Raw genomic sequence first — 26,351 nt, 5'->3', positions numbered from 1 at the left:
GGCAAAAGGAAAACTGTATATATTTATGATGTATAACATTATTTTTAATGTAAATATAACAATAGTATTTTAAGTCATACAAATCTTGCATATTTATTGTTAATTTCATTCATAAGTATTTGATCATTTTGGTTATTGTGATGAAAAATTTTCTTCCATTATAACTTTTAACTTGTTGCTCTTAGACATATAAAGAGTACAAATATCTGTGCTGATTTTGCTGTGGATTATTTTATTGTTTCAAATAATTTCCTAGTTGATTCTCTTGGGTTTTCTGGATACATAATCAAATAATCTGCAAATAACAATTTAATCTCATCTTTTCTCATTTCATACCCTAATTTCTTTTTCTTGTATCATTACATCAATGAAAATCTCTAGAATACTTCTATTTTTATTTTTATTGTTTTAGTGGTAAAAGATAGATTTTATTAGCTCAAGGTCCACTGAAGAGCTTTCAGGAAGTTCTAAAGAAAAATCTGGCCATCTTTTCTGTAAAATAAATAGAACAGCAGGAATCTCTGGGTATCCCTTAAACATAAACTATGATGATTCCATTCATATTACCTGGGCTGTAAGTAAATGAATTCTTACAAATAAAAATAACATTTTAGAAACTAGTTAATACCACTAGCCCTAATTTGGTTTTCACTTGCTTGTATTTGTCTAATAAATTTCTCCATGAAGTACATATTACAATCTAACAATTATTTCTCATTTACACTTAAGTCAAAGTACTCACTCTTACCCTGGAAGCAAAACTTACTTCTGAAAATAATCTACAGAAATAATATGTAAACACATAGAGCTTTGAGATAGACTAAGAACAACCTCCTATGTTCTATGGATCAAAATGCAAAGGTCTCCATTATATATGTAAATAAACTTTCATTAATTTGGGATATATTGATATTACATGACCACGTGCATACCTATGGAACACATACATACACTACAGAACAAATCTTGACAATGTTTCTACTGCCAACATACTTTCCAATCCCAACTGCTGGAAAGGAAATAAAAACAAAACGAAAACTACTTTTCCTTTCTATAAATAGTTTTTAAGTGGAAAAACAAAGCCAACCATCCTCATCGAGATATGGACTAAGCTCCAAAAAGTTCAGAGTCAAGAATCTGTTCAGTTGTTCCCCAATGTAACAAAGCACATAAGCTTTCTCTATTTAGGAAGCTTCTCTGATCATCTCCAGTGTTTTGTCTTAAAAACTGCTTTACAAGATACAAGGTAGCCATGTTGGTTAAATTCTTTCTGCTGCTCACCTTACACCTGATGTAACCATATAGGTTGGCATCTGGTAGCACTATACCCATAATAACCACTGCTAACCAGTTTACCCTGAAGGAGAACAGGGCACTAAAGGCAAATATCACCCAAAGCACTGCACAGGCTATAAGTCCCAATCAAAAGATTCTTGATTCAACTTCTGACACAGTTTTATTCTCTTGAGAGGATGCCTTTCTAGATTCAAACACCCAGTGGCTCTTTCCATCTTCATCTATGTGACACCGCCAACATAGACCAACCGTTAGTCTACCTGTGACATTCTTTGTTGCCCAAAAGTCACATGACAACAACAAGATAATTGTCATCATACAGGCAATAAAGCTGCTGCTGAGTAACTCATAGAGAAGACAGATGATGAATGAAGGTAGACTGACTTGAAAGAATAAGTGGAAAAATGATACCACTGAATATCTGATTTTTGGATTTTTTTGGTCTATCAGTTGTCTCCTCTTCTGTATCAAATAGTGAAACATCTGCAGTGTCATCATTACTATCCTACTGCTTCATGGCCCAGAATACTTCTAAATAATGGTGATGATACTGAACTTCTTTATCTTGCATGGGAATGTCTTTAGTGTTTTTCCATTAAGAACAATACTAACTCTTGAATTGAAAAAGTATTATGCTAAAGAATAGCTATCTGTTTCTGTTTTATTAGAGTTTTTACAAAACAAAATTGGATGTTGAAGTTTATCAAATGCTTTTTCAGAAGTTAGAGAGATGAACATGATCATGTTTCTTCTCCTTAGATATGTTAACATAGTAAATTATATTAATAGATTTCCTAATATTAAATCATATTTGAATTTTTGGTATATAATTCTTTTAATGTGGCACTGGATTATATTGCCAATACAGGTTGAACATCCCTAATCTAAAAGTCTGAATTTGAAATGTTCCAAATCCAAAATTTTTGAGGGCCAACATGAGGCCATAAGTGGAAAATTCCACATCTGACCTCATGTGATGGGTTACAGTCAAAACTCTGTTTCGTGCACAAAATTATTTTAAAAATATTGTAGGCCGGGCACGGTGGCTCAAGCCTGTAATCCCAGCACTTTGGGAGGCTGAGATGGGCGGATCACGAGGTCAGGAGATCGAGACCAGCCTGGCTAACACGGTGAAACCCCGTCTCTACTAAAAATACAAAAAACTAGCCGGGCGAGGTGGCGGGCGCCTGTAGTCCCAGCTATTTAGGAGGCTGAGGCAGGAGAATGGCGTAAACCTGGGAGGCAGAGCTTGTAGTGAGCTGAGATCCGGCCACTGCACTCCAGCCTGGGTGACACAGCGAGACTGTCTCAAAAAAAAAAAAAAAAAAAAAATATTGTATAGGCTGGGAATGGTGCTCACGCCTGTAATCCCAGCACTTTGGGAGGCCGAGGTGGGTGGATCCATGAGGTCAGGAGTTTGAGACCAGCCTGACCAAGATGGTGAAACCCTGTCTGTACTAGAAAATACAAAAATTAGCTGGGTGTGGTGGTGGGCACCTGTAATCCCAGCAACTTGGGAGACTGAGGCAGGAGAGTCGCTTGAACCCGGGAGGCAGAGGTTGCAGTGAGCCGAGAACGCGCCACTGCATTCTAGCCTGGGCGACAGAGCAAGACTCTGTCTCAAAAAAAAAAAAAAAAAAAAAAAAGTATAAAACTACTTTCAGATGGTGTATATAAGGTATACATGAAACCAGTGAATTTCATGTGTGGACTTGGGTCCCATCCCTAAGTCATTATGTACATGCAAATATTCCAAAATTCAAAAAAATCCAAAGTCTGAAACACTTCTGGTCTCAAGTATTTTGGATAAGAGTTCACAAACTTTTTTTTTTTTTAAGACAAGTCCTCGCTCTGTTGCCTAGGCTGGAGTGCAGTGGCATAATCATGACTTACTGCAACTGCAACCTCTGGGGCTCAGGTGATCCTCCTGCCTTATCCTCCTGAGTAACTGAGACTACAAGTATGCACCACCATGTCTTTTAAAAAACTTTTTTGTAGAGCTGAGGTCTCACTATGTCGCCCAGGCTGGTCTTGAACTCCTGGGCTTATGTGATCCTCCTTCCTTGGTCTCCCAAAGTGCTGGAATTATAGGCATGAGCCACCTCACCAGGCTGGTATATAGGTATTCAAAACTGATATATTTTTAATAGCCTTCCCTTCCAACAAGCCTTGTATGCTAAATATCTTCAATACACCTTTAAAAAATTTTATTTTATTTTAGGTTCTGGGATACGTGTGCAGAATGTGCAGGTTTGTTACATAGGTAAATGTGTGCCATAGTGGTTTGCTGTACCTATCAACCCATCACCTAGGTATTAAGCCCCACATGCATTAGCTATTAGTCCTGATGTTCTCCCTCCTCCTGCCCCCTCAACAGTCCCCAGTGTGTGTTGTTCCTCTCCCTGTGTCCATGTGTTCTCATTGTTCAGCTCCCACTTATGAGTGAGAACATGCGGTCTTTGGTTTTCTGTTCCTGTGTTAGTTTGCTGAGCATGACAGCTTCCAGCTTCCTCCATGTCCCAGCAAATGACGTGACCTCATTCCTTTTTATGGCTGCATAGTATTCCATGGTGTATATGTACCACATTTTTTAAAATCCAGTCTATCACTGATGGGCACATGGGTTGGTTCCAAGTTTTTGCTATCATGAACAGTGCTGCAATAAACACACGAATGCGTGTATCTTTATAATGGAATGATTTATATTCCTTTTGGTATATACCTAGTAATGGGATTGCTGGGTCAAATGGTATTTCTCAGTGTGCCTTCTTGATCACTCTGTTTTTTTTTTGCCCTAGCATTAAAGTGCCATTCTTAGTTTCATTTAATACATTTTGCTTCAAATTCAACCTTGTCTACAATTGATCATAATTCTCTTTGTTTGGTTTGCCTTTGCCTAGTATACGTTTGCCCACCCTTTTATTTTCAACCTTTCTGAATCATTTTGTTGTAGCTGTGCCTCTTGAAAATGACAGATTTGCTTTGTGATCAAGTCTGTCTGTAAGTTCTAAAAATCATCTGATATGACAGATATGTTTGTTTTTAGTTATATTTTATGGTATACTCTTTATTTTTATAGCTTTTAGAAAATCACTTTACCGTATATTTTATTTTCATTTTTTCTGTATGTTTGTCTTGTCATGATTAGGAAGGCCTATATTTCTGCTTTAGTGACTATCTTTATAACTCTGTGTAATTCCCTTAAGTTAATCTTTAGCAGTATCTATTAATTCACCACTATGGAAACAACAAAATTAGTGTATTTCCTTTTATTACTCTTACTCTCCCTTTACTGCAGCACTAAATTATAGTTTATTATATTATCTTTCTTGGGGTTTACCTTTATGCTGTTTAATATATTATATCTCTATTATTTGTAACCTTGAAGTGATTCCATTTGAATGCCAGCTATTAAGAATGAGAAAATAAGTATTATAGCTAAATTACAATACTCTGAGTCCTAATACCTCATTGTAGATAATATATGATTTAAGTAAGTTTTTATTATGAAAAAGTAAAAGAATTGGGAAGATCTTCACAATAAGGGCATTCTTCTGAAACCCTGTTTTGAGGGGAAATGAATCATTCTGGTTGGAATTATTTATATTAAGGGTGCAATGGATATAAAAGGAATTTTAATATTAATTATGAATCTCCCGTCATGACTCCTTATAAAACATTCAGAATTATTTGATTATACTCAAAAATTAAATATGAGAGGATATATTGAGGTATTCATTCTGAGTAAGATTTCCCACATGCTATCTTTCTCCATTTATATTTTAAGCTGCTTCTGCAGATAGAAAATGTCAGATATTTATACAGGTCAGTGACAATGGATTTAAGGTCATGTTTTTCCATAAGTAAAGACTGGATTGTTCTATACATAAGGTAATAGCACTGTTTCAGCAATTTTCTTGAGCTTTTAACTAGGGTTGAACTTACTGTTCAGTTGGAAAGAAATTTTGGCTTTCAACTTTTCCTGAGAAACCAGTGAGGAATCTGATCCTGGTTAAAAACCTATGTGCGATTTTTTTCAAGCCTGACCATAGGCAATTACAAATAATTTACTTGGCAGGCCTCATGGGGGAAAAGCTGCCTTTGCCACACCAGACTTGGTACACAGCCAATGCACTGCATTCTCTGATGGGAGTTGCAGTCAAGGATTCAGAACCCCTGGCTGGTCATGTTCTTGGAATATTTGTATTCCTAGCTCTGGTACTTTCATTTCTAGCTCTCTTCATCTGAGGCCTTGGGCCAAGTCCTCCTTAGGCCCTCTGTCAAGACCTCCTTGTGGGGGAAGGGAGAAGGATGCCTTAAAGACACTTTTCCCTACTCTGAGTCAGTACTCTGTACTTTTCCACTCCTAGCCTTCCCTCCTTGCCCTCCCATCAACCCCAGGGTGCATAAAATTGCCAGAGGCTTTTGTTCAGGACTCCTTCAACAGTGAAACTATCCCCATGTCTGCACTTATCCTCAACCAGTGCACAGTTTCATGGAGGAAATGGAAAAGGGGGAGTAGGCACTTTCTCCAGTTTAGATTCTTGCTTATATTATTACTGTAAATAAAGGCTTACCCTTTCATTTGTGGCTTGATTTCGTTAATCAGCTACTATGACAGCTCAGCTCTTTCCCAGCTTAGTTGAGCTTCTGATAAGTCAGTGGTTTCTAGTGTAAAGCTATCTGCCTTTTCTAGTGGAGTGATTAAAAGATTAAGGGATTCAACTAGGTCCAAATGTACCGAGGAGTGCCAGAGGGATATAACATAGCCACTTGAGGAGTAAAAAAAATCATTTTACCCTTGTTTGGGACATGGGCTCATTTCCTAAGAAACCTTTTATACTGGATATCTTCCATTTGCCCTTCCAGATCATTCTCTACTTTTCTCTACCCTATTTTGTGCCCTAGGAAGGTGATCCCTAGGGACTGATTCAATGAGGTCATTCACACTCTTGCTTCCAGCTGGCTTTGGCCAATGGGAGGCACCAGCAGGAGATCTGCATGTGGGAGGAAAGTGAGGTCAGGGTATTTCATCTCCTGGCTTCCTCCTCACCAGATTGCCACAGGATGGCTGCGTCCTTCTTCTGAAGGCAACGTGATTCTCTGCTTGACCAAACTTTAGTCAGGCTTTTAAACCTTTTCTTAGGCCCATCTGTGCACTTCCTTATAAAATTTAGTTTTAGCAAAGAACCCTGCTAAGTCAGTTTGGCGAGAATCCCCTACTCGTAATGTCTGATCATTCTCAGTGTCTGATTGGGTTCCTCATCCTGCACTATCCCCCAGCTGATGTCTGAACACCCTGGCCTGTTTTCAGCAAGAACCCTGTAAGTCAGTTTAGCCAGAATTCCCATTACCCCTGATATTTCCTCTTAGTTAACTATCCACTGATCCCCATATGCTCCTTGGCTATATATTCCCACTTGCTTGTGCCATATTCAGAATTGAGCCCAGTCTCTCTTTCCCATTGCAACATTCCATTGTCATGGTCCTTATACCCATTGATGGATTTCCAAGGGATCAATGCTATGGTCCCTTTATTTAGGATCATAACAACATACCTATCGTGCTCGTCCTCAATAAGGTCTTTCTTACCATAATTTAACAAGTGTCGTGAATAACTTTTTCTTTAACAAAGGCCAAAGATCCTGTCGGGCAGCCCTCTTCAGACAGTTCCCTCCTCTTCAGTCCTAGAGGTGGTATGCCTATTGCACCATCTAAACTCTGCCCACACCTATGTAAATATTCCCTTCTATATTTCTTTGAAAATTATTTGGTTTGAATGTGCCATCTATCTGTTTCTTCCTAGCAATTTGACTGACTTAACAGCTCCTTATATAAATACTTAATTAAAAAGGAAAATAAAATCTAAAATACTTTTGAAAGTTATAAGCTAAAAGATAACAATAGATTTTAAAAACTACATCGAATACATACATCAATAAGCAAACATATATTAGGATAAAAGTGAAAGTCATGGAAAAAACATTTAGCATGATGCCATGTATGCAGTAAACACTCTGTAATATCTGCTTAATGTTATTAACATATTAGCAAATAGAGTGATTTCTCTGAATTGAGTGTCTGAAAATGACCAACAAATGTCTTGTATATTTGTAATAAGAGGGTTGGTGGTTACTATAGAGGCAATTTCCTAAGGGCAAAACTACCAATGGGAAGTACCTGAGGATTGAGCTCCCTCTCAGAAATCCAGGCTCTTACCACGTGACTTAATGTGTTGGTATATCACCAGAAGGGAACCATGGTAGTTTTAAATATGTTTACAAATTATTTGACACACTCCTCCTCAAAGGGTAGTATAAAATTCTCTGGATTTTCTAAATAGACCATCACATCATCTACAAATATGGACAATTTTATTTCTTCCTGTCCAAGCTGCATGCCTTTTATTTCCTTTTCTTACCTCATTGTGCTGCCTAGGACTTCTAGTACTCTGCGGAGGAGTACTAAGAGCAGACATCTTTGTCTTGTCTCAATCTTAGCAGGAAAGCATTCAGTCTTTCACTATTAAATATGGCATTAGCTGTAGCTTTTATCATGAGTGGATGTTGAACTTTGTCAAATGCTTATTCTACTTCAACTGATATAATCACGTGGTTTTCTTCTTTAGCTTTTTAATATGGTGTACTACTTTGGTTGATTTTCAAATATTGAACCAATTTTGCATCCCTAAAATAAGTTCTACTTGGTTATGGTGTATAATTCCTTTTAATTGCTGAATTCTATTTTTTAATATTTTGTTAAGTTTTATGTGATCTATGTTCATGAGGGATACTGGTCTTCAGTTTTCTTTTGTACTGTCTTAGTCTATTTTTGGGATAAAAAATAGCCTCATAAAATGAGTTGGGAAGTATTTTCTTCTTTTATATTTTCTGGAAGAGATTATGTAGAATTGATGTTATTTTTCTTTAAATGTTTAGTAGAATTCTTCAATAAAACCATCTGGGTCTGAAGATTTCTTTTTCAGAAATTTAAAAATCATGAATTCAATTTCTTTAATGGTTACAGGGCCATTCAAGCTATCTGTTTCATATTGGGCAACTGTGATAGTTTGTGCTTTTCAAGGAACTGGTCCATTTCATCTAAGTTGTTAGATTTACGTATGTAAAGGTATTTGTAGTATTCTCCTATTATTCTTTGGAATAACAAGGGCCTATAAGACACTCCCCTGTTTCATTCCTGATATTGGTAATTTATATTTTCTTTTTCTATTTTCCTTGTCATTCTTGCCAGAGGTTTGTTAATTTTATTGATCTTTTCAAAGAATCAACTACTTTTCATTAATATTCTCTATTTTATGTTTTCAATTTCACTTATTTTTGCTCTTTATTATTTCCTTCCTTTTGCTTGTTTTGAGTTCATTTTGCTTTTCCTTTTCTAGTTTCTTGAGGTGGGAGTTTATATTACTGATTTGACTTTTTTCTTTTCTAACGTAAGCATTTTAGTGCCATAAATTTCCTTCTCAGCACTGCTTTAGCTGCATCCCACAAATTTTGATATTTGTATTTTCATTTACCTTTAGTTCAATGTTGTTGTCTTTTAAAATTTCCCTTGACATATTGCTTTTTGACCAATGGATTATTTAGAAGTGTGTTGTTTAGTTTCCAAGTGTTTGGGGGAATTTTTCTGTTATGTTTCTGTTATAGATTTTTATCTTGATTCATTGTGTCAGAGAACATACTATGTATGATTTCAATTTTTAAAATTTAAGTTTCTTTCCTTCATGGCCCATGGTATGGTCTAGTTTGGCAAATGTTCCATAGGTGCTTGAAAAGAATGTGCATTCTGCTTGTTGTTGGGTGGAGTATTATATAAATGTCAATTACATCCTGTTGGCTGATGTTTTTCTGTATCCTTATTGATGTTCCACAATTGTTGAAAGAGGGACACTGAATCTAACTATAATTGTGGATTTATCTATTTCTTCTTTTAGATCAATCAGTTTTTGCTCCACATATTTTATAGTTTCTGCTGTTTAGTGCATACACATTTAGGATTTCTGTATCTTCTTGGTGGATTGACCTTTTCATCACTGTCTAATGTCCCTCTCTGTACCTGGTATTCTTCGATCTGAAATCTGTTTCATCTGATATATTAATAAAGCCACTCCTGCTTTGTTTTGGTTAATGTTTGCGTGATATATCCCTTTCCATTCTTTTTTTTAGCCTACATTTATTGTGTTTGAAGTTAGTTTCTTTTAGACAGGATATAGTTGGGTCATTTAAAAAATTAACTCTGCCAAGCTCTTTTAATTGATGTTTTTAGGCCACTCACATTTAATGTAACTATTGATATGTTAGCCTGCCAATTTATTTGTTGTTTCCTGCTTGTTCCCTCTGTTTTTAGTTTCTTTGTTTTCTTTTATATACCTTCCAATGGGCTATTGGAATATTTTAAAAATACTCTATTTTGATTTACCTATGGTGTTTCTGAGTGTATTTCTTTGTATAGGTTTTTTAGTGGTGGCCCTAATTATCATATTGTACACAGAAACTTAACAAGAGTCAACTGGTGTCAACATTTTACCAGTTCAAATGAAGTGTAGAAACCTTAGCTCCCTTTATATCACTTTCCCCTCCTTTGTTTATAATATAATTGTCTTAGGTATTTCCTCTACATATATCTCAAACTCCTGGGCTCAAGTGATCCTCTTGCCTCAGCCTCCCAAAGTGCTAAGATTATAGGTGTGAGTCACCATGCTCAGCCTCAAGATTTCATCTTTAACAATAGTTTTTATATGATGTGTCATAATGTAGTTTTCTTCATGTTTCTTATGCATGGCATTCAATGATGGCTTAAATTTGTGGCTTTGGAGTTTCTTATCAAAATTAGAAACATTCTGGCCATTTTTTAAATGTATTTTTTCTGTCCCCTGTTCCTCTCCTTTGCAGACTTTAATTACACATATATTAGATGGCTTGAAGTTGTCCCAGAGCTCAATTATGCTCTATTCATTTAAAAAAATGATTGTTTTCTTTCTGTGTTTCATTTTGGATAGTTTCTATTCCTATGTCTTCATGTTCACTGATCTTTTTTTTCGTAATGTCTAATCTGTCAATAATTCCATCTAGTGTACTTTCCATGCCAGAAATTGTAGTTTTCCTCTCTAAAAGTTTGATTTGGAACTTTTAAAATATCTTCTATATCTCCACTTAGCTTTTTGAACACATGGAACCCAATTATAACAATTGTCTTAATGTCCTCATCTGCTAATTCTAACATTTATGTTACTTCTGTGTCAGCTTTAATAATTTCTTCATAAGTCATAAAATCCTGCTTCTTTGCATGCCTATTTAAGTTTTGATTGAATGCCAGACAGTATGAATTTTACCTTAATGGGTGCTAGATAGTTTTGTATTTCTATAAATATTATTGAGCTTTGTTCTGGGATAGTTAAGTTACCTGGAAACAGTGTGACACTTAGGATCTTGTGTTTATGTTAGGTAGTCTTGAGCAGTACTAAGTCTTGGGCTATTTTATGCCCTACTACTAAGGCAAGATCTTTTTGAGTCCTCTACCCAATGTATCATGAATTATGAGGATTTCCAGCTTGGCTGATAAGAACAGGTACTATTCTAGTTGTGAGTATCAGGCACCATTGTCTCTAGTCTTTTAGGGTGGCTCCTTCTTTGGCCTTGGGTAGTTTCCTCATGCGCATGTACTGATCAGTACTCTGCTGAATACTCAAGGGGGACCCTCTTCAGGTCTTTATAGAGTTCTGTATGTAGCTCTCTCCTTTCCTCTATATAGCTCTTTCTCCTCTAGCTATTAATAACTTGGTCTCCCTTAAGTCCCAGATCCATCTCCTTGACTCGAGGAAACCACTGGCGCCCACCCCTAGGTTCTCCCTCTCTGCATTGTGGTTTGGAAACTTTCTCAAGGCAGTAAGCTGGGACAATTCTTTTCTTTTTTTTGAGATGGAGTCTTGCTCTGTTGTCCAGGCTGGAGTGCAGTGGCACAATCTCGGCTCACTACAACCTCCGCCTCCCAGGTTCAAGCAATTCTCCCGCCTCAGCCTCCCAAGTAGCTGGGATTACAGGCAGCCGCCATCATGTCTGGCTAATTTTTGTATTTTTGTAGAGGCGGAGTTTTACCATGTTGGCCAGACTGGTCTTGAACTCCTGACCTCAGGTGATCTGCAAGCTGGGACAATTCTAAGTCCCACCTCATTTACTTCCTGTCTCCTGGGGGCTTTGTTCTTTGCTGCGTGATGTCCACTGTTTTGAAAAGTGTTTTTCATAGGTTTTATCCAGTTTTTTTTTATTGTTTTAGGCAGGAGGGTAAATCTGCTTGCAGTTATTCTATATAGGGTGGAACAGTGACTTGCTTCCAATGAACAGAATGTACAGGAAGTGACAACATGTTACTTTTGAGACTAAGACATAAAAGATATTTTGGCTTCTTCATTGGTCTCCCTCTCTTTTGGATCAGTTGTTCTGGGAGAAGCCCACTGCCACAAATTAAGGACATTCACGCAGTCCTTTGAAGAGATCCGAGTAGTCAGGAAATAAGAATTTCTGCCAACAGCTAAGTGAATATGCCATCTTACAACTGGATCCTCCAGTCTCAATCAAGCTTTCAGATGACTGACATCTTGGTTACAACCTTATGAGGGACCCCAAGCCTGATCTACCTAAGCCACTTATGAATTCCTAACTCATAGCTACTATGAGATAATGTTTATTAATTTAGACCACTACATTTTGGGATAATTTGTTACACAGCAATAAATAATGAATAGAGGTACCAAATTATGCTCAAACCGTAGAAAGGATCAGTTGAATTTCTTAAATAATTTTATCCTTTTCCCATCCCCAACCCAGCCTAAGTAACAATGCACAGACAAAATCCCCACACTTAGCACTTGGAGCATTTATACTCAAAACTTTCCCTGTGTGACTTTTGTCAAGAAATAAACCGTGAGTTGTTGTAAGCCTAAGGTTGTGTCAAAGCAACCAGGGTATGTTCTAACTCAGGAAGCATAAAGTAATATATATTATTTTAATTCTTTATAGTATCAACAGAGATGTTATCATTCCACTTCCAATGAGGGAAACTAAGGCATTAATCAAAAAATAAATAGATTCCAGTCATATATTACTTTCATAATTCAGCAATGGATTTATGAAATTTCCTCTTTTGGAAATCTTAAATAAGACTTATATCCGTTTGATAACATATATTAGCAGCAAGGCTACCTCAAGGAAGGAGATGCATAGAACCTCTGGAAGTCTTTCTCATCACTATGATTCTGAATTTTATACAAGGGAGAAAGGGAAGATTGAAATTTTGAAGAGGAGCATAGATAATTGTTTATGTATGAAGGAGCTTTGTAAAAACACTGCCCCTGGCCCAGTGATTGCCTTCCATAACCCTAGGGGACAGTTTCACCTGAGTCTATGTGGAATGTAGAAAAAATATTTTCATGTTTTTGCATAGTTAGGGCTTTCTGAGCAAAGAAAACTGGTACCTGGGTTAAAGGGCAAGTCTTGTAATTTAAAAGATGATTGAATAGCCAGAGACCTCAGAAGAGATTTAGAGGCTTCCCTCCTTGTGTGTTTACATTTCAAAGGGCATAAAAGGAGTCAGTTGTTTACATTTCAAACATCTGTCAATGCCAAGGTTTCTCTCCCTCTCTCTGGAGTGGAAAGGGGCAGCTTGTAGCCTATTTATACTCCCAGATTAATAATTTTGGGGTTTCTCTTCAACAGTGCATACCCCTATATATGCAGGATGTCCTCTGGCTCTCATGGTGTCACTCGGGGGCTACAGTGTGTGGAGAAGTAGTGGGGTTATTGTTGTAAGTGTTAATAACTGTGATCTCTATTCCAGAAACCTTACCACTGTATCTCTTTTCAGGATAAAATGAATAAATATAGATATACATACCACAAAAGGGAGGATGCACTCATGCTGATCTTGTACCATGTATAAACTGAACAGGGACATGCGGCTAGGGCCCATCAAACTGCAGGCTAGAGAGAAGAAGTTCTGCAGAGCCTCACAGAGGTTGGCGCAGATATCACCCCAGGACGGTAGAGCAATGTGCACAATGAGAAGCCGTGGAGGTTGCTGGTCAATCTGAGTGTGAGTGGAGGGCCCTTTACCAGTAGTTCGCCCAGGATGCATGGCAGCAAAACCAGAGGCAGAACTGTAGCCACCAGCTGGATATTGTTTACACCTATAGCGAAGGAAAGAGAAACCACTGGTTTTCAAACTGAATTGTGTGTGCTCTGTTGAAATATAAAACGCAAGTTGAGGGAAACAATCCAGAAAGGAGTCAGATTGGGTACTAAAGCTTGTCCAGGCCATCCTTTTTTTTTTTTTTTTTTTTTTTTTTGAGACAGAGTCTCCCACTGTCACCAGGCTAGAGTGCAGTGGTACGATCTTGGCTCACTGCAACCTTCGCCTCCCAGGTTCAAGCAATTCTCCTGCTTCAGCTTCCTGAGTAGCTGGGATTACAAGCACGTGCCACCACGCCCAGCTAATTTTTGTATTTTTAGAGATGGGGTTTCACCATGTTGGCCAGGATGGTCTTGATCTCTTGACCTCATGATCCACCTGCCTCAGTCTCCCAAAGTGCTGGGATTACAGGCGTGAGCCACCACACCGGGCCCAAGTCATCCAATTTTAACAGCTCCCAACAGATCTAGATGTCTGCCTATAATGTAAGTCTGAGAATGTTTAGAGATGCTGAGTGGAACTAATAAAAAGTTACACCAAAAAACTCAAGCTTCTGTCTCAAAGTAAGCTATCTGCCCTCATAAACTTTGTTTCTTTATTAGCATTTATTGTATTCTATTATAATTTTTCTATGACTCCCTCTCCCACTATATTGTAACCTTTCCAAGGGTAGAGAACCTGTCTTGTTGATTTTATTCATCAGTGCCTAGTATATGTGTGTTTAGTACCTAACGAATAATTCTTAAAAATGAAAATATGACTACATTTCTCCTTGGTTAAATTCTTTGGTTGTCTGAGTCTCTTATAAGGTAAAATTTAAACTCTCTTTAAGATCTGTCATTACCTGATTGTTAGCCTCATTAGAAACTGTTTTTCACCTCAAGGTTTTCATGAAAACAATACCAAATATATTCACTTTAGTGCATTTGCTCATGCTGGTTCTCTGCCTCCAATACTCCTGCCTTCTTTCTTTACTGGCTACTTATACTTATCCCCAGGACTCAGATTAGGAAGAGAGAACAAATGAGAATGAAGAACCAATATAAGGAATGAGACAGGGACATCATTACAAATGCTCAAACATGAGAAGGGTTATAAGAGGACATAATGAATAGGTTTATCCTAATAAGTTTGATAAAATGGACAAATTCCTAGAAAAATGTATCTAACCAATACTAAAGAAATTTTAGAAACCTAAATACTCTATAACCATTAAGGAAATGTAATCAGTAATCAAATATCTTCCCACAAAGTAAGTTAGAGGACCAGATAATTTCACTGATGAGCTCCATCAAACTTGCAAAGATCAAGAATTTCCATCTTTTTTTTTTTTTAGAGATGGGGTCTTGCCATGTTGCCCAAGCCGGTCTCAAACCCCTGGGCTCAAGTGATCCACCTACCTCAGCCTCCTGAAGTGCTGAGATTATAGGTGTGAGCCACTGTGCCCAGCCAAGAATTTCAATCTTAAACAAATTATTTTACGAACAGAAGAAGAAACACTCCTCGATTAATTTTTTTTTTTTTTTTTAAGATGGAGTTTCGCTCTTGTTGCCCAGGCTGGAGTGCAATGGCATGATCTTGGCTCACTGCAACCTCGGCCTCCTGGGTTCAAGCGATTCTCCTGCCTCAGCCTCCTGGGTAGCCAGGATTACAGGCATGCGGAACCATGCCTAGCTAATTTTGTATTTTTAGTAGAGACAGGGTTTCTCCATGTTGGTCATGCTGGTCTCGCACTCCTGACCTCGGGTGATCTGCCCGCCTTGGCCTCCCAAAGTGCTGGGATTACATAGGCATGAGCCATGGCACCCGGCCTCCTCAATTAATTTTATAAGGTTAGCACGACCTTTGATAGTGAAACCAGCCAAGCGTGGTGGCTCACGCCTGTAATCCCAGCACTTTGGGAGGCCGAGGCGGGTGGATCACGAGGTCAGGAGATCGAGACCATCCTGGCTAACGCGGTGAAACCCCGTCTCTACTAAAAATACAAAAAATTAGCCGGGCGTGGTGGCGGGCGCCTGTAGTCCCAGCTACTCGGGAGGCTGAGGCAGGAGAATGGCGTCAACCCGGGAGGCGGAGCTTGCAGTGAGCCGAGATCATGCCACTGCACTCCAGCCTGGGTGACTGAGTGAGACTCCGTCTCAAAAAAAAAAAAAAGAAAGTGAAACCAGATAAAGGTGTAGTAAGAAAAAAAATTATAGGATAATCTCATCCATAAACTTGTAAAAATTCTAAATAAAATATAGAGAGATTGAAACTAATACTATATAAAAAGAATAACAGCAGGACCAAGTTGAGTTTATCCCAAGAACATAAAGTTGACATAACATTAGAATATCAATCACGTCATTCATCACATTAAATAAATAAATTAGAAAAATGATATGATCATCCCAATAGGTGCAAAGAAAAGCCTCCGTTTAAAACCCAACATTTGTGCATGATAAAGACTGAGTAAGAACAGGTGATAGGAATAATCTGATAAAATGTATTTACAAAAATGGAGAGCAAACATCATTCTTCATGGTGATATGTTGAACGCTTTCCATGCAAGACAAGGAGCATGCTATCATCACTTCTATTCAGCATTATAGTGAAGGTAGTAATGAGGTAAGACAAATAAATAAAAGGCATTGCAATGGAAGAAAGAAAACTGTCATTGTGTGCCAATGACTGTGTACATAGAAAATCTAAAATAATCTACAGCTTTATAATTTTTCCCAAAAGATCTCCTTGTCTGTTGTCAAATTTTAGTCTTAGGGATCTGTTAATTTTTAAATATTAATTTACATTTCAAAGAACTACCGATGACAAAGTTTATCTCCGTTTCTCATCTTTTTAAATTTCATTTTTAGTTTGTTGCTAATGTATAAAAATATAATTAAAACAATTTTTTATAGAGATGGGGGTCTTGCTATGTTGCCCAGGTTGGTCTTGAACTTCTGAGCTCAACCAATCCAACCGGCTCTGCCACCCAAAGTGCTGGGATTATAGGCATGAACCACTGTGCCCAGCTATAATTAATTTTTGTATATTGATTTTATATTTAACAACCTTGCTGCACTCTCTTACTAATTATAATAATTTATCTGTAGAACTTTTTGGATTTTTTTGTTCTTAATCATATAATCTTTAAATAATCATATATACCAGGATACATGAAAAAAGTCAGATCATAGCAGCCAAAAGACTATTAGTAACAATCTTATTCACAATTACCCAAAACTGAAAAAAACACAAATGTCAATCTGCATTAAAAAGGATAAATCATAGTATATTTTCACATACAGCAATGAAGATGAATGAACTACAGTTGCATGTGGCAACGTGGATGATTCTAAGAAACATAATATTGAGTAAAAGCAGCAAGACACAAAGAACACATACACATGTAGCATGATTTCATCTACATAGATTTTAAAAATAAGCAAAAGTAGCTATATTGTTTAGAGAAGCATACACAGTGATAAAACTATAAAGAAAAGCAAAGAAATTATTACCACAAAAATGACAGTAGTGATTTTCCCTATGAAGGAATGAAGGCATTATGATAAGAAGAGACAAAAGAAGGGGGTCCTAGGGTGTTGGTAATGTTCAAAATTTTTTTTTTTGAGATAGGGTCTTACTCCACCACCTAGGTTGGAGTGCAGCAGTGGCCCAATCTCAGCTCACTGCAACCTCCACCTCCCAGGCTCAAGTGATCCTCCTACCTCAGCATCCTAAGTACCTGGCACTACAGGCATGCACCACAATGCCTTGCTAATTTTTGTGTGTTTTTTTTTTTGGTAGAGATAGGGTTTTGCCATGTTGCCCAGGCTGGTCTCAAACTCCTGGGCTCAAGCGATACTCCCACCTTGGCCTCCCAAAGTACTGGGATTACAGGATGAGCCACCACTTCCAGCCTAATGTTCTATTTCTTGATATTTATTGTGGATATTGGGTGTTCACTTTATACTATTTAACTATACAGTCATGTTTTATGACATTTTCTATATATATGTTATATTTAATAATAAAAATATTTTTAAAAGAACATTAGGACAATCAAAAGAAAACATAAAAGAAACACGATAAAAAAGATAGCTAAAAAATATGTCCCCACCTCTGAGAACTAAAATCATTCTATATAATTGTTTTTAGCTAAAGAATGTAGGGAGGCCGGGCGCGGTGGCTCAAGCCTGTAATCCCAGCACTTTGGGAGGCCAAGATGGGCGGATCATGAGGTCAGGAGATCGAGACCATCCTGGCTAATACGGTGAAACCCCGTCTCTACTAAAAAATACAAAAAACTAGCCGGGCAAAGTGGCGGGTGCCTGTAGTCCCAGCTACTCGGGAGGCTGAGGCAGGAGAATGGCGTGAACCCGAGAGGAGGAGCTTGCAGTGAGCTGAGATCCGGCCACTGCACTCCAGCCTGGGTGACAGAGCAAGAATCTGTCTCAAAAAAAAAAAAAAAAAAAAAAAAAAAAAAGAATGTAGGGAAAATGAAAGCTTCTGTGATTTCCCCTGTGACCAAGAGAAAGATAATTACGATAATTTTCAGAAACACTTTGGAATTTAGAATCTTTAAAAATGATCTAAGAATACATAGATAGATGTATTTCCCCAGATGAATTTGTGAAGTTATTCACTTCAAACTTCCCTTTTTGAATGGCGGAAGTCAGCATTTGTTCATTCAACATTTTTAAAAACTGAGTTCCAATTATGTGTTGGATACAGCTAGAAAAATAAATGAATGAATATGCTAATCTGTTGAAAGTTATCTTGAACCAGAAATCCAAATCAATTACTAATGTATTTACCAAGAAAGCACATAACATATTTTTAAACTGTACTTTAAGTACATGGGGCCAATTTCTACATGGAATGCTGAACTTGAAGCTGACACAGAGAAATTCACACAAATAGGCAGTTAGAGGCCTTATTTAATGTATAATTAAATTTAATTAACCATCTCCATCTCTCACTTCTGAAAATGCCATTTTAAAGTAGAGGCAGTCCTCATTTTGCATGGTTCCAGTATATAGATTTCAGTTACTACAGTTTAGTTAATTAACACCAGTTCTCCAACAACAAAGTTCAAATTTCAGTTACCATGGAATATTAACTGTAATTACATAAAGTAGTATCTAGCTCTTCAGTTCACAAATTATTACATAGTTATCAGTATCAATAGTATAGTATACTGATATCGTGTACTGATATAATATAGTGATCAGTGCATCATGATCAGTAATTAATTACATCACTTCTTTCAAAGTCTTTTGGTGACTGGTCACTGCAGATCCGTTATTCGGTTAAAGCGCAGACAGCAAAGTGCATAGTTGTGTCACCTCCTCGTCTCCTAGTGATAAGCCCACGTGATGTTTTACAAAAATGAAAATTGAAGGAGGAAATTAGCCAATAAAAAGAGCAGCAAAGAAATAAAAAATGATAATGCTGAGAGTGAAATCTGAATCTAACATAAGTGGAGTTAAAGGAGAAACAGCTGACTATGAGAGTGTTGACACTGCCTCCATTTGATAGACTCTAGAGAAGCAGCCAGAGGAATTTCGAGAAGGCAAACTTATCAACATACTTGAGGAAAGTCATTGTGATGAAAAGGATGAAGACGTCCTACAGAAAGGGTCACTGGCAAAAAGCTTCATTATTAAAGAAACTTTCAGAGATATTTTACAAAATTGAAGGTACAAAGGATAAAATGTAGGAAATTGACCCAAACTTAGAAGTATGACAGTTTGCCAAGACACACAAAAAATGTTTGCTCTCACAAGTTTTACTATGAGAAGAAAACAAGTACTGTTCAAAATACTCTTTTTTTTTTTTTTTTGAGACGGAGTCTCGCTCTGTCGCCCGGGCTGGAGTGCAGTGGCCGGATCTCAGCTCACTGCAAGCTCCGCCTCCCGGGTTTACGCCATTCTCCTGCCTCAGCCTCCCGAATAGCTGGGACTACAGGCGCCCGCCACCTTGCCCGGCTAGTTTTTTGTATTTTTTTTAGTAGAGACGGGGTTTCACCGTGTTAGCCAGGATGGTCTCGATCTCCTGACCTCGTGATCCGCCCGCCTCGGCCTCCCAGAGTGCTGGGATTACAGGCTTGAGCCACCGCGCCCGGCCCAAACTACTCTTGATAAGTTTTTTTTCAAGAAAACACTTTAGCTTTCAATGTTTCTAATGTTTTAAGTTAGTGTATGAAAGTTTTACTGTTTTACATTTCCCTATACACTTAGTAAGAAAGTTTTAGTGTTTTGACAATTTTTCAAGGTTATAGAACGACTGTAATTTTTCCCATTGGTGTTTAAGATCTCTTTGAATGGTTTCAGCTTGCAGTCATTTTTCAATCCCACACTAATGTGCAATTGGAAGACTGTATTTTAAATGAGGTAAGAGGCAGCTGTCTTCCTTACATCCTCAAACATCATCAATTCATGCATCTGATGTGTCTGGGCATAGTACTAAACAGGATCTGACCTTATTTTGACCCTACACTCTCCACTTTCGCCAAGAACACTCGCTTAATGATTTCTCCCTGCAAACTGGTTAAAACTGGAACTGGGCCTTGAACCACCCAAAACCACCAAGTTACACCCAAACTAAAAACTCTCCAAGGACTTCCAATTACACCACTGGAAACAAAATCCAAATTCTTTACCCTGGCCCTAAAGTTGCTTGTGCCTTCTGCCCAAATCTCCATCCTCACGCCAGGCCCTCCCCTGCCCGCAACCCGGGAGATCCACCTCTCACAGATCGGCCTCTCGCTGTGTCTCCCTCGGTGGATGTTCTGTTCCGTGCTGAGCTTTCTAGGTTAGGGCCCCTTTACATGCCCTCGTTCACTTTGTCACGTGATAAATGATTCAATGGTTCTCCCTATGGCAGGGCCCCATTAAAGATTTCGTGGGCCCTTTCCTCCATTAAAAAAAGATTAAAAGAAGTTAATGGATTTTGTAGGCCCTAAAAATCTCATTTTCCCCTCCTGATGTGAGAAAAAAATCAAAACACTTTATTTGACTTTACGAGTTCACTTTAAACGAAATGAAAACATTCTCGTGGCCGGGCGCGGTGGCTCACGCCTGTAATCCCAGCACTTTGGGAGGCCTAGGCGGGCGGATCACGAGGTCAGGAGTTCGAGACCAGCCTGGCCAACATAGTGAAACCACGTCTCTACTAAAAATATTAAAAACTAGCAGGGCGTGGTGGCGGGAGCCTGTAATTCCAGCTACTCAGGAGGCTGAGGCAGGAGAATCGCTTGAACCCAAGAGGCGGAGGTTGCAGTGAGCCGATATCACGCCATTGCACTCCAGCCTGGGCGACAAGAGTGAAACTCCGCCTCAAAAACAAAGCAAAACCAGAAGAAAAAAAAAAAATTATCGTGGCCCCCTGAATCCTCGTGGTCCCTCGGCATGGGGCCTACCGTGCCTGACGGATCAGCAGCCCGGCCCTCGGGCCTGGGGGTCCCGCGGAGGAAGCTCCGGGCCCAGACTCCGCGCAGGCCTGGCCGCCCAAAACAGTATGCGGAGGGATGACCCGACAGCGATTTCGGAGCCTCTCTCTGGGCGTCAGTCCTGCCCCAGCACTCGCCACGGCCCACGCAGCCAACACCTGCCTGAGGACTGGCCAGAGCTCGGCCCACGCCCAGCCTGCGAAGTGGTGCCAGCTGCTCTCGGCTGCCCTCAGCTGCCCTCCCTCCCCGAGGCGTGGAGAAGGGGCCCTGTCTTCGGAAGGCTGAAGCCTCCTCACCTGGTCCTCCCGGCTCTCAGCGTGCGCCTGCGCGTTCGGAGGCGCCCCCGTCAGGCCCGCGCGGCTGGGTGGGAGTCTTACTGCGGGCAAGGCGGGGCCCGGCCGCCTCAGGGTGCGCTTCAGGTGACGCTTCAGGAAAACGGTCTCCAAGTCCCTAGACGCCCTGAGAACAGTCATTCTTTGTCCCTTAGGTAGAATTTTGTCTATTTGTTGGAAATACTGTGCTAAACCTGACATTTTTTCTTTTTCTACCACTTCCCTCCCTGAAACATCCCAGTAGCGCCCCCACCGACCGTGTTATTTGTTTTAACTTTTCCCTTCCACATCATTTCCTTCAGCTAGTCGCTATTTTGTTCACTAAACATCTGTGGTGGGCACATTACGTGCCGTGCACTGTGCTAGGACTGGAGTACAGTGGATGTACAGACGATGGTCCCTGCCCTCATGGAAGTTATAGGCTACCTTCAGAAAGTTTTTTAAAGTCTTTTCAAACTCCTGTATTCCAAGAGGGTCTGTCCCTGTCTTCATATTCATTCTCGCTTATTTGAGGTTGATTCCCATAGTCCCTTTGACGAACTCCAGATGGGGTAGGAGCGTCCTGGTCCTTAACAGTTGGTTGGTCTGGGTCTTCAACTCTGTCTGGTTAAAAAGGAATTCTCTGAATTAGTCCACAGGAGAGGGAAAGAGAATGCTACTTCCAAGCTAGAAATGTACAAGCAGTTTTCCTTGTTTTCTTTATTATTATTATTTTCTCAGTTCATTGCCTAGATGCAGGTTGGAGGTGGGGTGGGACAGTATTTCAATGAATGGCACAGGATAGGTTACATGTTTCAACAGGAAAAGAGTCACCTGCTTGTATTCTAGCCCCACTAAACAATTTTGCTCCTATCAACTGTTCCTCAGGGTAAGAACAGAACTATTTAACTTGTGTCCTTTTTTAAACACTATAATCTGATATACAAGAGAGTTCCTGTGTTTCTGTTGAAAGGGTAGCTTCTCAATCGCTCTTTCCCCCCATATAGTCCAAATTAGCCTTCCTGTCTCTAATCTCCAGATTATCCTTTCCACTGATGTTAGAATTGTCCTTGTAAAAATATTTTGATCATATTCTTTGTCTTAAAAACGGCTTATGTTTCCTTTTCGGTTAAAGGGTCCATTATAACTGACCCCACCTACCTTACTAGGCTCAACCCCAACATTAACTGTCTTACTCCCCTTTGTGTTGCTATGCCAGAATACCACAGAACAAGTAATTTATAAATAAAGGAAATGTATTCTTAAATTCTGGAGGGTAGGAATCCAAGGTTGAGAATCCCACATCTAGTGAGGGCATTCTTTCTGTGTCATCCCATGGCAGAAAGCAGAAGGGTAAGGGAGTACAAAAGAGCAAGACAGCAACAGGGAGCTGAACTCACTTTTACAACAAACCCACCCTTTCAGTAACTAACTTACTTCCAAGATAATGACATTAATCCATTTATGGGGGTAGAGCCCTTATGACCTAATCACCTCTTATTAGGCCCTACCTCTGAACACTGTTCCTTTGGGTATTAAGTTTCCAGCAAATGAACTTTGGAGGACACATTCAAACTTGAGCACTAGCCTCACTCCAAACCATACCACCTATTGCTCTTACCTACTATTAATTTCTTTCTGTACCCTCTATAGCATTTATTAAAAATATGCAAAGAACTGTACCAGAAATGGAGACTATGACATAAGAATTGTTTTCTGAGGGTGACAAACTATAATGGTCATGAGAAAGCACCTTGCAGACTTTAAACTACAAGGAGTGTAACTGACCAAGGGCATCAGCTGCTGCCTTAGAAATCTACTGCCACATTTCCATGGAGGCCCTCTTCCCAGCCACTGACTGAATGTGGTCGAGATACTGAGGCAGACCCATTCCTGGGAAACAATGCAGTCCTCACACAGCACTCCTCTAATGGCCAACATTGGCTTGATGATCTCCCAACAGTCTTGCTGAACTATACTCCAGTCTGGAGTATAGTATGTGGAAGAGGAGTGGCAAAGATGAAGCAGTAGAGTTAGGCAAAGGGCCAGAACATATACGATCTGTGGACTATATTAAAGACTTTGGATCTTATCTCATAGCAAAAATGGAGTGGGCTAGAATGGGGAGATAAACTGAAGTGTTTAAGCAGAAGAGTGACATGATCTGATTTGTGTACTGGAGAGAACGTTCTCCCTGCCTTTCCTGACTTAAAAGGAATGGATTGGGGGCTAAAATTGGGGTGGTGGCAGCGGGGCACAGGGATAAGACTAGAGTAGGAAGTAGCCCAGGCAAGAGAAGATAGTTGCTTGAATTAGGGTGTTGGTAGAGGGGACGCAGAGATGTGGGAGGAAATATTTAGGAGTTAAAATTAACAGGCCTTTGTGATTGATTCGATTGATTAGGAGGAATCCAAAATGACAGGGCCTAGAACACAGTAGGCATTCAATGAATACTTGTTGAATAAACGAATGCAAAGTCTCTGGCTTAGACAGCTGGAAAGACAGTAGTACTATGTATAGAGATGGGGAACGTTGGTTTTAGCATCTACACAATTACCAGGATGCTATGAGGGTGGGGATGACACTTCAGTTTTGGGCATGTTGAAATCAAGGTGCCTGTGGTTACATTATGTGGAAATGTCCACTAGGCTCTTGGATGTGTGTGTCAGAAGCTGAAGAGAAAGATATTGCCTGGAAATGTAGATTCATAAAATCATTGTTAACTAAATTAGTATGAATGAGACTACATAGAACAGTGAGTTTTTTTTTTTTTCAAAGTGGGGATCTCAACTCATTAATGAGTAGTAAAATCAATTTAGTGGGCTCCAACCAGCATTTAAAAAAATGGAGTAGAATAAAATGCAACATGATAGGGAAAAAAAATGAGAATTTAGCTCCTGAAGTAAAGGTAAATATGAGGTAAGTATGACTTTGCTAAAAATTTAACTCACTAATATGTACATTAAGTACGTGAATGCATGTACTTAAGTGTGATTAGGTTGCAATGTAAAATGAAGCTCTTGTTGTATGTTTTTTCATATGCAAAAAAATTGGAAAAAGATTTTTGAAAAAAATCAAAAGACAAAATAACCAATAAATGATGTTCAGAGAAGGGACTAAGGCCTAGGCTAGACTGATGAGAAGCAGCTTAGGAAAGGCATATAGTGGTGCTAGAGGAAGAAACTCAGATGGGGGTGCAGGGGGGTGGACAGGGGCTTCCATTGTGTTGAGGTTGGTTTTAGAAAGAAGATTTCAGAGAGACGATTTGAAGTGCTGATCCCAAATGCCTGATTTTCCCTCTAGGCTAAGCAATTTGAAATCAGGGACCAGGTCTTTTTTTTTTTTTTTTTTTTTTTTTTTTTTTTTTTTTTTTTTAGGCAGGCTGGAGTGCAATGGTGTGATCGTACCTCCCTGCAGCCTTGAACTCCTGGATTCAAGTGATCTTCCTGCCTCAGTCTCCTGAGTAGCTGGGACTACAGGTGTGTGCCACTTGCTATTATTATTATTTTGCAGAGACAGGGTCTCACTATGTTGACCTGGCTGGTCTCGAACTCGTCTTCAAGTGATCCTCCTGCCTCAGCCTCCCAAAGTGCTAGGATTACAGGTCTGAACCGCCATGCCCAGCCAAGGGACCATGTCTTAATCTTCTTATCTCTAGTACTTAGTAAAATGCCAGGCATATAGTAGGCCCTTAATAACTGTTGAAAGAATAAACTAGAACTAGTACTTGCACTTTAGAAAGATTATCCTGATGGCAGTCTGGAAGGGGAGGGATTGGAGGTAAGGTTTTTGTTTTTTAAATGAACTATCACACAGTCCAGGTGAATGATGATGATGTACTGAACTATGATGATAATGGAAAGAAAAGGATGGATTTAAGTTATTTTTTAGTCGGATTTATAAGGACATAGTGGCTTCTTACATATGGGCATGGTAGCTAGTCTCCAGGAAAGGAGGCTGAAATCCTTGTTCCCACTGAAATCCCTGTATACTACCTGATGAAGTCCCCTTCCACAGTGCATCAGGGCTGGCCTGTGTGACAAGTAAAATATGGCAGAGTGATTGTGTGTTACTTCTGAGGCTAGGTCACAAATATATCATTTGCTCTTTTGCCTTGTTCTTTTTGATCACTTGCTCTGAGGAAGTCAGCCCATTTTGTGAAGACATTAAATCACCCCCATGGAGAAATGCATGTGGAGAACAACCTTCACTTACTGCCAACAGCCACTACCAATTTGGCAGGCATGGAAGTCAGCCATCTTGGAAGTGGATCCAGGCAAGCCTTCAGTGGACTGCTGCCCCATTTGATATCTGGACTGTAATCTTGTGAGAGACTTGGAGCCAGACCACCTAGCTAAACTACTCCTAAATTTCTGACGCAGAGAAACTGTGAGAGATAATAAAAGTTTATTCCAAATGTCTGATTTTCCCTCTAGGCTAAGCAATTCGAATTCAGGGACCATGTCTTTTGTTTGTGTTTGTTTTAAGCCACCAAATTCTGAGGTTAATTTGTTACATTTGTTTTGCAGCCTAGATAACTAATACAATGGGGGTGAAAAAGAAGAAAGCAAAGATTACCCGCTAAATGCAGACTAAGTGGCTGAAGAAGGAGCTAGGGTTGGGATGAAGGAGATGGTGAGTTATGCTCAGGACCTATGCTTGCCTTGTTTGTAGGATATCCAAGTGGATATGCCCAAAGGTAGTCTTTGTTCCTCGCCCTCAAAGTCCTACCAACCCTAGAAGACTCAGTTCAAATGTCACCTCTTCTAACCTGGTCCTTCTGCACGTTATTATAGCAAACATGCATTGCTTCGTATTGCAATTATCTATTTGCAGTTATTTGTTTACATTTGGAAGCCCCACTACAGTGTGAACTCCCTAGGGCAAGGGCTGTGATTTTTAGTATTTTCTGCACAATCGTGTGTGTGTGTGTGTGTGTGTGTGTGTGTGTGTGTGTATGTGTGCGCGCGTTACTCTGTGCCTCCCCAGCACATAAGCAGCTGTCCTTAAATGCTTGCAAAGTATTAATTTTGAGAAACTTGGTGCGTGTATCCACGTCTCTTATTAGTAAGTTTTCCTTATTAGTACAGCTATGGGCATTTGAGTTTTTG

At 39.3% G+C, this 26,351-nt stretch overlaps 1 protein-coding gene and 1 pseudogene across 4 annotated transcripts in view; both read right to left on the bottom strand.

Annotated features, from left to right (window-relative positions):
• M1AP (meiosis 1 associated protein) overlaps positions 1 to 20,281 on the bottom strand; it is a 96,107-nt gene extending 75,826 nt beyond the window's left edge. For 3 of the 4 annotated variants that reach the window (XM_005575499.5, XM_045369017.3, XM_065527541.2), the window contains exons 1-2: positions 20,226 to 20,281; positions 13,204 to 13,495 (exon numbers count right to left, since the gene is read on the bottom strand). In XM_005575499.5, the coding sequence (XP_005575556.1) occupies positions 13,204 to 13,443 (240 nt within the window). In that variant the 5' untranslated portion in view covers positions 13,444 to 13,495; positions 20,226 to 20,281. The remainder of the gene's footprint in view (positions 1 to 13,203; positions 13,496 to 20,225) is intronic. The other variant, XM_045369016.3, reaches the window with a different exon arrangement.
• LOC102141198 (Golgi apparatus membrane protein TVP23 homolog B pseudogene) lies at positions 1,423 to 1,794 on the bottom strand (annotated as a pseudogene).
• Positions 20,282 to 26,351: the final 6,070 nt, after the last annotated feature.

Source organism: Macaca fascicularis, chromosome 13 (assembly GCF_037993035.2).
Source record: "Macaca fascicularis isolate 582-1 chromosome 13, T2T-MFA8v1.1".
NCBI classification, from domain to species: domain Eukaryota; kingdom Metazoa; phylum Chordata; class Mammalia; order Primates; family Cercopithecidae; genus Macaca; species Macaca fascicularis.
The sequence above is the reverse complement of the archived record's forward strand: the minus strand, read 5'-3'. Positions and strand labels throughout refer to the sequence as shown.